Raw genomic sequence first — 12,986 nt, 5'->3', positions numbered from 1 at the left:
CTCCAATTCCAGTATAGTAAAATTTAGACTGCCAGAAGACTTTGCATCTTTAGGTTGTGTACCATTTTACCAAGCCAGGATTTGGACTTAACCTTTTTCTTGTGCAGACTCTTGTACAGCAGTCTCGCAATCCCAGCAATACTATGCAAATAGTACTTGTACTGCTAGATTCCACTGCTCTACAACACTCCCCCAGGCCCTACCATTTACTGGTTTGACATCCCATTTATTTGATATATTCACTTTTAATAAATTCTTTAGCCTACTTGCTCAGTCGATTAAGATCACACTGATTCTTGATAACCATCTTCACAGCTAACGAAGCTGCCTATTTTAGTGTCATCTGCAAGCTTACTAATAATGCCTTGTACATTCTCATCCATATTATTGATATTGATGTGTAGGAAAGAACTGCAGATGCTGGTTTAAATCGAAGATTGACACAAAATGCTGGAGTAACTCAGCGGGACAGGCAGCATCTCTGGAGAGAAGGAATGGGTGATGTTTCTGAAGAAGGGTCTCGACCCGAAGTGTCACCCTTTCCTTCTCTCCAGAGATGCTGCCTGTCCTGCTGAATTACTCCAGCATTTTGTGTCTGTTATTGATATAGATGACAAACTGCAATGATCCCTGAGGTACACCACAAGTCACAGGCCTCCAGTCTGACAAACAACCTTCCACATCAGTATCTCCTACCATTAAGCTATTTCTGTATCCATGTCACTGGACATTTGTTGTTGTAGTAATAATGGGTTTGAGTACTCACTTTGAACTGGCAAATACAAAAAGTATTAAAATTGTATTACTTGCTGAATGAAAGTGTACCTCGGATACAAATCGAGAGGTTTTTGGGCAATCTTTATATAAGCCAATATGGGATGATTAAAAGTAGACAATTTTTAAATGCCTGCATTGTTTGTGATGGCAATGTTTGCTGTGTGAGCCTGTGACCACCAATGGGCATGGTATGGGGAGATTAGCCAAATTTATGGTTAAGTTCCTAAACGTTCTGGCACTAACCCACTTGAGCACGAACTTAATTGAAATTCCTGTCACAAATGAATTTTCTTTCTGTTTGAATTGGGCTGACTTTCACAACGTAGCATGGCTTGTATCCCAATGCATAATTGTGTAAATGTCTTCAATTTCTTTCAAATAACAAATCTGACCTTCAAACCCAGGTGCCCAGGACTGCATCTGCTTTGGCAGCACAACCTCAATCCTACTCGGATACAAATATCACTGTTGATTCCTGCTCTGCAAGTCTGTATCTTGAGAACCAAGTAGCTGGTAATGTAACAAATTCGGGGAATTTTGGCACACTGTCAAACATATCAGAAATGAAACCTGAATATTCTTGCAAAGATGGGTAAGTACTTTGAGCTCTTTTCCACCCAATTTCAGTACTGCTTGTTGAAGTTAGCAGTTGTAATTTTGTTTTACATAATCTTTTTAATTTGCATAAGATATAGGAGCAGAATTAGGCCATTATGCCCATCAAGTTTACTGTGCCATTCAATCATGGCTGATCTATTTTCTCCCTCCACCCTTCTCCCCATGACCTTTGCTGCCCTTACTAATCAATCTCCACTTTAAAAATGCCCAATGTCTTGGCCTCCATAGCAGCCTTAGTAAATGTCACCTACATGTTATTTACTACTTGCCATTCTACACATCCAGGGACAGTATGTTATTAAGTGGGAATTTGTGAATTCTGTTGTTTGATGCTGAAAGTCACGTCATTAAACTGGTAATGGTAACTTGGGTGGCGATCAGCAATCCTGTGAAGTGCCTTGGGATATTTTTGTTATGTCATAGTGCACCGCTCCCAACCCGTCCGAATTTGGCAGAAAGTTTCCGCTTTTTTATTTCATTTCCGCCATTCCGATTTTGCCTCACATTTTTCAGCAAAACAGTCGGTAATTCCAATTTGTCAATTTGGTCGCTCGGGATTCCGCGAGAAATCCCCCCGCCCTGGAAGCCTCCCCGAAAATGTGACACCCAGGCTGGGCAAGGCAGCATCATCGGAACTTCCATGGCCGATCGGTAGGTTGAATTTGCAACCTGCGGCCAGGGCTCTGGAACTCCAGCCGAGCTGGAGCCAGCACATCTAACCCCATAGCCGTCTTCCTTGGCCGGCTGGATAAACAAGTAAAGCTCTGGAACCAAGAGTGCCAGAAAATCAGTGGTGGAACTGTAATGAGTAAATATTAAATTTAAGTGCAAGATTACATAACTATATTAATTAAGACGGGTTAAAATATCAAACACAGCAGAAAAGCCAATTACCACCTTTTTGGGCTGATCATCAATTAATTTGCGAATTTACTTCAAGTACCTCTGTATGCTTGGTCGAGTCGCATATATCAACTTTCTTCATAACTTAGTCATACATTTTATGACCATTCTTTTATTCAATACCAAGAGAATTGGAATGTGTAATTAAAAAGCCAAATAGAAAAAAACGAAACAAAACAATTTTCTTTGTGTTGCAAAAAGTATCTTTGTTCAATAACCTTTCTATAAATAGCAGAATATACTCATGAGAGGCCTGACATTGTACATGTTGTCCAAGAACTACAGACTGTTGGAAATAATAGTAGTTTTGCGCAACGCATATGCGCATTTGGCGTATATACTTTTTTCTTGCTGAAAAGTTGCATTACGTGTCATATTATGAATTTTGATGTAAAATTCTGAATTTTGGACCAAAATTATGAATTTGTAAAATCAAATGTTGGGAGGTCTGATAGTGTTTCCCCTGCCAGTTGGAAAGACAGAACAGGGTAGCTAGACATTGGTAGCCATCTTGTTCTCTCCAACTGGCAGCTTGACTTTGATGACACTTCGATGTAACAAAAACATCCCAAGGCACTTCACAGGATTGCTGATCAAACTTTCATGGTCTTGAAATGGAAGATCATAAATTTCTTAATTTTGTTTATGAAAATATTGATGTTTATGTTATGTTTATTACACATTTCCTGAAAAGTAGGTTATGCCACATCAGAATAGAGAAGCTGCGATTTTAGTAATGGACTTATCACATATTGCTGGTGTAACTCAGCGGGTCAGGCAGCATCTCTGGAGAGAAGGAATGGGTGACGTTTCGGGTTGAGACCCTTCTTCAGACTGATGTCGGGGGGGGGGGGGTTGCTGGACAAAAAGTAAGAAAGTCCTTAGTAATGGACTTTACAGCTGATATCGCAATTGGCAGTTGTGGAGCAATTGGGTATCCTCAAGAGGCCAGATTTGGAACCATGCACTTTTCTTTGGGTTATGGGACTGGAGTGCATTAGATTACAGCAGGAAAAGAATGTGGAAATATTTGAAAACTACAGCAAGGTGACAGTGATAAAATCAAATAGTTTTATAATTCGGAGTCTATTATGCCAGTTACTGGATGATGGATGAGTAGGTTTTGGGGAAATATGATATGAACACATATTAAGAGCTTTCGGGTTACCCGAGTGTTAGTGTTGAATGTGGGGGGGGGGGAGGGAGAGGGAAGGAGGGGGTGAGAGAAAGAGAGATTGCATTCCCAGACACTGGTCTGTATGTGCTTTATTTTTCATACTGTAAATCCATCTCATCTCTGCATTAATCATGACATGCAAGTTAAAGATAAATGTACCTTGTTTTACTTTTTGCATAAATTTTAATCCGCATCTCAAATTTGTGAATTCTGTGCAAGAGAATTTCTGTTGGCCAAATGACCATAACACAGGGCCATGTGTAGAATAATAAATGCAATTGGATTTCTCAACTCAATGTTGTATTTACATATTGATCTTTGTTGACCCACTGTCTTTGATAGGTTAAATCGAGCTGAGTTGAGACAGAAAAATCCGAATCTTTCAAATTGTACAGGTAAAAATTAATTATTTTTTCCTGTTCTTGTTAGTGTTCGCCATTTTGACACAGCAAGCTGTTTACCTGAATTTAGCTGGCTGCTTCAGGAGATCATTGGGTGGTGAGAAGCTGTTGACATTAGAATCATATGCTAAATCTCTCCCTCCTCTAAATGATGGACTTCATTTGATGGAAGGAAGCATCTAATCAGAACTGCTTTTAGCAACTTCATTTTAATTATGGCTAAGTATCTTTAAAAAAAATCTCTCTGCACTAGTTTGCTTCTTTTCTACTTGATGCTTCAGTCAGGCACAAACATGATTGCAAATACTTAATTATCTAGTGGCGCCAGCAATGGCTGACTTGCCAACAGTCTGCCTTTTAGTGTTCTTTAGCTTGTTTTATGTGGGGGAGGGGGGTGTAGGGGGAAACTTTTTTTTCTAGTCTCTTACCTCGACGGAGATGCGTTTTTTTTTCTCCCCCCCCCCCCCCCCCCCCCGTATCGTATCTCCATCCGCACTGCGGCCTAACGTCGAGGAGTTGGCAGCCTTTGCCGGAGACTGATTTTGAGAGCTGCAGGCGGGTGCCTGCGGACTCACCATCACGGAGCATGCGATCCCTTTGCCAGGGGTCGACCTCGAAGCTCCAACCATGGGTGCTTGCGGACAACATCAGAGACCGACTTCGGGAACTGAAAGCCGTGGGAGCCTCGGCCTCCCCGAGCATAAAGAGGAAGAAGTTTGGACTCTTTTGCCTTACATTACACAGTGGAATATGGGGAATTTGCTGTGTTGGGTGTTTATGTTAACTTTTATGTCATTGTGTATCTTGTTTTTTTTCGTATGGCTGTATGGTAATTTGCATATCACTATCTTAATTGGTACATGTGACAATAAAAGACCTTTGAAACCTTTAATTATGGAAACAATAGGCAGAATCTGCTGACAGCAACACAATTGGTCCATCAGGAATGTCCCGGAGGTTAAATGCTGGCATTACCCAACTTATTTTGAATTTGCCATTGAGTTTAACGCCAGCAATTTTGATTTGAAATAATGTTGCCAACTGTTTTTAATTTGTGTTTATATTTTTTAGTATTTTAAGGTATTAATTTTAATTTTAAGCTATTTAAATGGCTTTTAACTGGCTGAAATATTGGAAAAAAAATTCATAGCAACAAGTTGTCAAGGGCTATCTATTTTCTTAGGTTAGTGCCTCGGGATATGCAGATGTATTCGGCTTTTAATACTGAGCCAGTTCTGCCTGGCAAATCACTTATTGAATGCATTTAGTCAGATTCTTTCTACCCTCATTGGAAAAGATAAGTGCAAATTGGTGTAAAATTGGAGAAATCAATGTTCATACTGTTCACTGTTAAAATGAAGGGCAAGGTGGAGGTCAGTGGTGAAGTTGATGTAATTAAAATTTACAATAGCATATTTGTCAACAAGCTAGATCTGACATCAGATCCATTAATTCTTTGACGTGATCGGGTCCATTAATTCCCTGGCATTAATGACTTTTCACGTTCAAGAATTTTCTTTTGGTGTATACATTGATTTAATTTTGAATTAATAAAGGATGTGGATGGCCATTACAATATTCACACTGGCACAGACTGCTTGCAGAAAGCATTATTAAAGTTTTAATCTACCTTTGATTTCCTCTGCACTATTCATTAAATTTGCTGTTTGATTAACAGATGGAGGCCGCATGGAAAGTGGTCAACCAAATGCTTTGGAGGTACAGAATTTGTCAGCGAATCATAGTTTACAACATGTACAGCCATCCCCGACGGTCTGCACCAAGGAAGCTCTAGGTAAGAGCAATGGCTGCATCACTTAATGCAGACATTTTATTTGAGCTTGCTTTGGTATTAAACACTACCTGAATCTGGTGATCTGGATGCAATGATCCTTTAGTTAATACAAATTTGCAGGGCAGAGTACTGTCAAATATTGTCCCATTCACCCCTCAATCCGGACTCGGAATGCAGGTAGATTGTTAATGTTCTTTATTTCTAAAAGATATTAGCCTGACTATTGTTCCTAATAGTGGACAGGTGACAGTTTATTTTTTCTAGTTTGAGATGCTGTGTGGAAGGCAGGCCCTTTGGTCCACTGAGTCCCTGGTGATCGCTGATCACCTGTATATTAATCCACATTTGCATCCAACACACTGGGGGAAATTTACAGAAGCCAATTAACCTACACATGGGTATGTGGGAGGAAATCAGAGCACCCGGAGGAAACCCACGCAGTCACAGGGAGAACGTACAAACTCCGTGCAGACAGCAGCCATAGTCGGGATCAAGCACAGATCTCTATCTGGCGCTTTGAGGCAGCAGCTTCACTGCTGCGCCACTGCACTGCCGTCTACCCATTCTACATGTAGATCTAAGATAGGATATCTCCCTCTTTATCTTGATGCATTAATGATACCATATTCTCTCATAATTCAAACCAATTAACTATTGTTTGCAGCCTTATCCCTGTCCTAACACACAATATTCCAAAACAAATGACCAATCTTGTGTCGATTGACACGTTTTTAATACCGATACTAAATGATCCTTGCGAATCTTGGACTGGGTGTTGAATTTGATCATTAATTGATGATTAAGTTATAATCGCAGTTGATCATGATGCTGAATATACACCGATTAGCCAAAACATTATGACCACTGACGGGCAAAATGAATAACATTGATTATCTTGTTACAATGGCTCCTGTCAAGGGGTGGGATATATTAGGCAGCAAGTGAACAGTCATTTCTTGAAGTTGATGTGTTGGACGCAGGAGAAATGGGCAGGAGTAAAGACCTGAGCCACTTTGACAAGAGCCAAATTGTTATGGCCAGACGACTGGGTCAGAGCATCTCTGAAACGGCAAGGGTTGTGGGGTGCTCCCGGTCAGCAGTGGTGAGTGCCTACTGACAGTGGTCCGAGGAGGGACAAACAAGGTGTTGGACGCCCAAGGTTCATCGATGCACGAGGGCAACGAATGCTATCCCGTCTGGTCCGAACCAACAGTACTACTGTGGCATGTCACAGAAAATACCAACAGCATATCAGGCAGGTGGTCATAATGTTTTGGCTGATCAGTGCACGTTTAAAATTCTAATTACTTCGAATTTAAATGCAAACCATGGAGATCACAGCATCAGACGTCAGGATTGAACCCGGAGAGTGGGGCTGAGCTGTAGCAACAGTACCAACTGGTAGTTGAGATTCTAATTTTCAGTATTTCCTCGGACTGGATTTGTCAGAACTGTCATTTTTTTTCTAAATCAGTACTTGTACACTTCTGGATTTGTGCACTAATATAGATGTCTTAAAATTACCATTTTCAACTGGCTTGTACTACTAGATTTGTTGTAAGAATCCGATGACAAAGCGGAGGCTTGCAGGCACTTAAACTGATGAGGCTGTAAACTGAGTATGTGTAGGAAGGAACTGCAGATGCTGGTTTAAATCAAAGATCGACTCAAAATGCTGGAGTACCTCAGCGGGACAGGCGGCATCTCTGGAGAGAAGGAATGGGTGACTTTTTGGGTTGAGACCCTTCTTCAGACCGACCTGCCCCTAAACGTCACCCATTCCTTTTCTCCAGAGATGCTGCCTGTCCCGCTGAGTCACTCCAGCTGTTAGGGTGAGTGGGGGAGGGTGGGGAGCGAGGAGGGAGTTGGGGAGCGAGGAGGGAGTGGGGGAGGAGGGGGTGCTGTACCAATGCAGGAGAGGCAACCCTAGAGGGGAGGGGGAGTAGGAGAGGAGAGGGTGCTGCACCAATGCAGGAGTGGTTTGGGCCCAACGGGTCCACTTGGTCTAGTGTGGAATAAAAACAAGATAACGTGTCTGGTTCCTAAATTAAAATTGCATTATTTCTATTGCAGATGTCATAAATGGTATGTTCTGTACACCAGTTAATTGCTCGCAAGGGAGTGATAAAAATCAGCCTGAGTATTTGGGTGGTGTGTCTGGTGTCTATGACGATGACCTGGCATTTGAAGTTCGGTTTATGAAAAATGGTGAGAATTCAGAATTTGGGCATTGTTGGTAATATCTTGTTTTTAATTGTTAACCAGTACTTTGTGTTGTAATATTATCTCATTTGGGACAATTTCCCTAGTACCCGTTCTGAGCTAAAGTAACATCAAGCATGTAATTTTCTTCTGTTATTTACCACCCGAGTAGAAATATTGAACTTTCATTTCCGTCTACCATCTGCTGTGATTGGGTTCACTGGAAAATATTTTGCTGTGGAATCGGGCAAAAAGGTTTTTTTTCAGAGATGGAGTTGCCATGCTTCTGTAATCTAAATTAAGTTTCACATAGCTGCATGATACACTTTAAAGTCTTATTGTGCTTGAAAGACCTCTGTTAGCTTAGTTATGATTGCAATAAAACTCCATTAAATCAGTATGCATTTGACTTTGTTTAACTGGAAGATTTTCTGAACCATTGGATTATTTTTTCTGATCAATATCCCAACACACTGATTTTACACCATTCTTTTTTTCTGTGTTTAATGCCCCATCCCACCCCTAGTAGGTTTAGAGAGAGCATGGGAAACTGCACATCTGTGCATTTAAAGTGAGCTCGAGAAATATCACCCAGTAACCAGATGCTGAACCATTAGGATTTCTAATTCTGATATGGGTTTATTGGATGTGTACCACTTGTAGATTTATATTGATCCCTATCAGTTAAGAACGTTTTTTTTTCCTGAAGAGGCTGCAATGAATCTTTCCTAAGAAATGCTCTTGCAGCGACTGCTACCTTTACTTTAGCAAATGTATAGTAATAAACTTTCAACAGCATGACAGAGATGTAATGAAGTGGCATTTCTCTTTGTAGCTGACAAACACTGTCCCAGCTTGGCTCCGAAGCAGATTCCTTCAAACTTTGGGTTTCCACCAGTACCGTTCAATATTTTTAATGAGATTGCAGATGTTGAAGACCAGGAGAACAAGTAAGTTTCTGTGCAGATTGTAGCAACATAGATGTTCAATATTTTTTGTGGTTTTAATCATATGCCTTTATCATTTTGCAAAAAATGCTAAGTATAATGAGCACGGTTGCTTTCAATCCTTACTGATATTTGCAATATTATTTCTACACCACATTTTTAATGCTTTCAAAGTTTAACTTCTACCTGTAGAAGTATCAAATGCTACCTTTCTCTATTTGCAGAAGAATCATTTAGTCTCCCAAGCATGTACAGTTGCAGCAACCACGTATTGGTAGTTTTACATAAAGATCTTTTTGTGTAACAAATGCATATCCCAACAGTGATATGCGCTTGTGTCAGTGTGAACTTTTCCATTTCGATAACCTTTGTAACCACCTACTGGTAGTGAGAAGACAGTTATTTACAGTTCTGGACATCAGCTGTATGTTTTTCTATCCCCATTCACCCGCAATGGGTCAATCAGAGGCCAGTGTTTCTACTGGTGTATTGGTTGAGATTAACCGACGCCACTGAGATCTAATCTGACATACCTCTGATCTTGTGGATAAATTCAATCACTGGCAAAGAATTTTTTGATATTTTGCTTGTTCATTTAAGTGTTTTAACAGTTTATTTCTTCAATAAGAGACCATAGATCTGATTTTAGCAATTTAAATCAGTCAAAAATTCAAATGTTCAGAATGGGATTATGATTTCACCTCTTGCTGTTTAAGGCCACCAGCTGACTACTTGAAGACCAGATCTCGATGGCCACTTTCAGGAATCCTGGTACCTTCCAAGCACATTCCAACTGAGGAGACCTGTGTTGCTGAAGGCGTAAGTGACATGCACCACCATTTCACATTGAGTTCGATATCAAAATATTATTTCAAATATCAATTTAGATCTCCCTAAATTTGGATCTCTGAAGCAAAATACGGATGCCATTTTTTTCCCCCAGTTACTACAATAATAAAAATAGCACAAGATTAAAAATAGTTGAAAATCCTCGAGGCAGAGGGTTAAAATGCTCTATTGTAGATTTTGAAAGTAAATAGAAACTGTTTCCATTGAGAAACGTTAACCATTGGTAACCAGAAAGCATAGTTTTGAACTAATTTTAAAAGAACTAGTGGGGTGTTTTTTTTTTTTTAAGACAATGTTTTGGTTTGAATGCAGCTTCTTTAGTAATATTCAAAGCACAATAAGATCTGCAGGACTGAGAATGGAATTTGAGGGATTCATTGAGTATCTTTACGCAAGCCAGCATTAACAAAAGTGAATAAATATTAAAGGTTTATTGTCTTAACTTTCCTTAGACAATATTTAGTGGAAGTAGGCCAAGTATAAAATTCTACGCTTGCTAACTTTTTATACTTACAGCAGCTCTAGATCTTGAAGATTTTGTTATCCCCTGATGCGCTGTATTATTAATGTAGCAGTGCAATACTGCTACTAGGATTTGTTTGCTTTAAATTTCAGAAAATTGCGTTCATTCTGCAAACCTGCTTCTGAATTCAGTAGCAGTATTTTCCAAAGATGGACACATTGCTGGAGTAACTCAGCAGGCTAGCCAGCATCTCTGGAGAAAAAGGAAAAGGGATGTTTCAGATCGGGACCCTTCTTCAGTCTCTAAAGATGCCGCCTGACCTGCTAAGTTACTCCAGCGTTTTGTGTCGGTCTTCCATACAAACCAGCATCTGCAGTTCTTTGCTTCAGCAGCAATTTTTTCCTATTTAGATTACAGTCAATGTTATACCGTAGCAGATTTTAAATTAGATTTAATTGCATTTGGAGTATCTGGGCATATGTTTGAATGTAATTCAATCACATGTTTTTTTAAAGGATGATTTGGATGTTATGGAACCTATAAATGAAGATCATTCTGAGATCAATGATTGCCCAAACAAAACACTAGGTCCATATCCTGAAAATGCCTGTGACTTCTCAAGAGGAGCACGTCTGGTCTCCACTCCTTTTCACCAAAATCCTCTGAATGGAGATGAGAAGTCAATCAAATGGATCTCTGATTCTTCTAGGACTGCTCTAAATTCATTGTCACTCTTCAAGGAATCGTTGTATGACCAGCCCCTGCATATGAAAAAACTGAGGTAAAAATTTGCTTTTTGGCACCTAACTCTGACCACTTTCGTTGATGCCATACTCCTGACTAATTATAGCTACCAGTGATGGGTTTATTGAGGCCGGGGTTAAAAAATTATTTAAACATATCTGGAAATTTAATGCATTTGAAGGTACATTTTTTGGCATTCCATTAGGTGACTGACTATTTTTGCAGCAGGCTTGTATATTGAATTGTAAGATATAGCATGGAAACAGATCCTACAGCCCACATAGTCAATCCCCGAATCACCCATTCACACACTAGTCCTATGTTATTCCACTTCCTCATCCACTCTACACTATGGACTGTCATGATGTCAAGGGCTTAGACGGGGTGGAATTTGTCAGATGCGTTCAGAAAAACTTCCTTAGCCAATGTGTAGAGGCCTCTACAAGGGAGAGGGCAAAGTTTTACCTGCTCATAAGAAATTGGGAAGAGCAACAGTTCTACAGCTTTAAAATAGATATGGATAGGACAGGGCTGGTTCACAAGTTAACATTCTAAATTGGGGCAAGGCCAAATTTGATGGTATTGGACACGAACGTACAAAAGTTGATTTAAGTAGGTTTTGGGCAAAGGGTGTCAAGAGGAGGTGGCATGGGCCAGGAATTGGGCAGCTGAGATCAAGTCTCCCTGGAGGAATTTAGGGGACTAAGAAGCATTCTTATGAAGGAGAGAGGGTAACGTGAGAGAACAGGACCCCACAGAAACCAATGCTGTCACCTAAGTGGGTAGTTGCAGGAGCTGGGTCAAGTCTTCAAAGAGTATTTCTACTGTTTTTACTGTGGAGAAAGACCTGAAGACTGGAGATCTTGGAATTAATGGAGAGGGCAGTCCGTATTATTGTTGGGGAGGTGCTGGTCATTCTAAAGCATATGAAGGATACTGTGGAATGCGAGAGAAAAAATTGCAGGAGCCCTGATGGAGAAATATGAATCATTGCTAGGCACAGGTGAGGTGCTGGAAGACTGGAGGATGGTGAATGTTGTGCCTCTTTTAGAAAGGTTGCAAGGAAAAGCCTGGGTACTATATACCAGTGAGCTTAATATCTGTGGTAGGTAAGTTAATGGAGAGGATTCTGAGGGTTAAAATATATATGCATTTGGATAGAAAGGCTGATTAAGGATAACACAAAATGCTGGAGTAACTCAGCGAGACAGGCAGCATCTCTGAAAAGAAGGAATGGGTGATGTTTCGGGTCGACAGTCTTTAGACTGGAATTGGCTTCAAGGAAGAACGCAGAGAGTGGTGGTGGAAGGTTATATTTTGGACTGGTGGCCTGTGACTAATGGTGTGTCATGGTGACTAGTGAAACATAGAACCATAGAAAATAGGTGCAGGAGGAGGCCATTTGGCCCTTCGAGCCAGCACAGCCATTCATTGTAATCATGGCTGATCGTCCACAATCAGTAACCCGTGCCTGCCTTCTCCCCGTATCCCTTGATTTCACTAGCCCCTAGAGCTCTATCTAACTCTCTTAAATCCATCCAGTGATTTTGCCTCCACTGCCCTCTGTGGCAGAGAATTCCTCACCTCAGTTTTAAATGGCCTCTCCTTTATTCTAAGACTGTGGCCCCTGGTTCTGGACGCTTAACATTGGGAAATTTTTTCCTGCATCTAGCTTGTCCAGTCCTTTTATAATTTTATATGTTTCTATAAGATCCCCCCCTCATCCTTCTAAACTCCAATGAATACAAGCCTAGTCTTTTCAATCTTTCCTCGTATGACAGTCCTGCCATCCCAGGGATCAATCTCGTGAACCTATGTGCTGGGCACGTTGCTATTTGTGATTTATTAACGACTTGGATAAGATTGTGCAAGGCATGATGAGTATGTGTGTAGTTGACACTAAAGTAGGTGGTATTGTAGACAGTGAAAAGTGTTATCAAAAATTATAACGATCTCAATCAGCGGGGCATCTTTTGCATACATAGGGTGGTGGGTATATGGAATGTTATTGCGGAGGAGGTAGTCGTGCAATAATATTTGAAAGACCCATGAATAGGAAAGGTTTGGACGGATATCGACCAAATAAGGGTTAATAGGACTAGCTTAAATG

The 12,986-nt window shown here is 40.5% G+C and overlaps 1 protein-coding gene across 1 annotated transcript in view; it reads left to right on the top strand.

The window, feature by feature from the left end:
* The window catches only part of bub1bb (BUB1 mitotic checkpoint serine/threonine kinase Bb), a 51,862-nt gene that overhangs the window by 17,017 nt on the left and 21,859 nt on the right, over nucleotides 1–12,986 (top strand). The window contains exons 11-17 of the mRNA XM_078407110.1: nucleotides 1,182–1,369; nucleotides 3,818–3,870; nucleotides 5,555–5,671; nucleotides 7,745–7,879; nucleotides 8,709–8,823; nucleotides 9,537–9,639; nucleotides 10,648–10,913. Coding sequence (XP_078263236.1) covers nucleotides 1,182–1,369; nucleotides 3,818–3,870; nucleotides 5,555–5,671; nucleotides 7,745–7,879; nucleotides 8,709–8,823; nucleotides 9,537–9,639; nucleotides 10,648–10,913 — 977 coding nt within the window. The remainder of the gene's footprint in view (nucleotides 1–1,181; nucleotides 1,370–3,817; nucleotides 3,871–5,554; nucleotides 5,672–7,744; nucleotides 7,880–8,708; nucleotides 8,824–9,536; nucleotides 9,640–10,647; nucleotides 10,914–12,986) is intronic.

The sequence above is a fragment of the Rhinoraja longicauda genome, chromosome 10 (assembly GCF_053455715.1).
Source record: "Rhinoraja longicauda isolate Sanriku21f chromosome 10, sRhiLon1.1, whole genome shotgun sequence".
Classification (NCBI taxonomy): Eukaryota; Metazoa; Chordata; class Chondrichthyes; order Rajiformes; family Arhynchobatidae; genus Rhinoraja; species Rhinoraja longicauda.
This window is presented reverse-complemented; position numbering and strand designations above follow the sequence as displayed.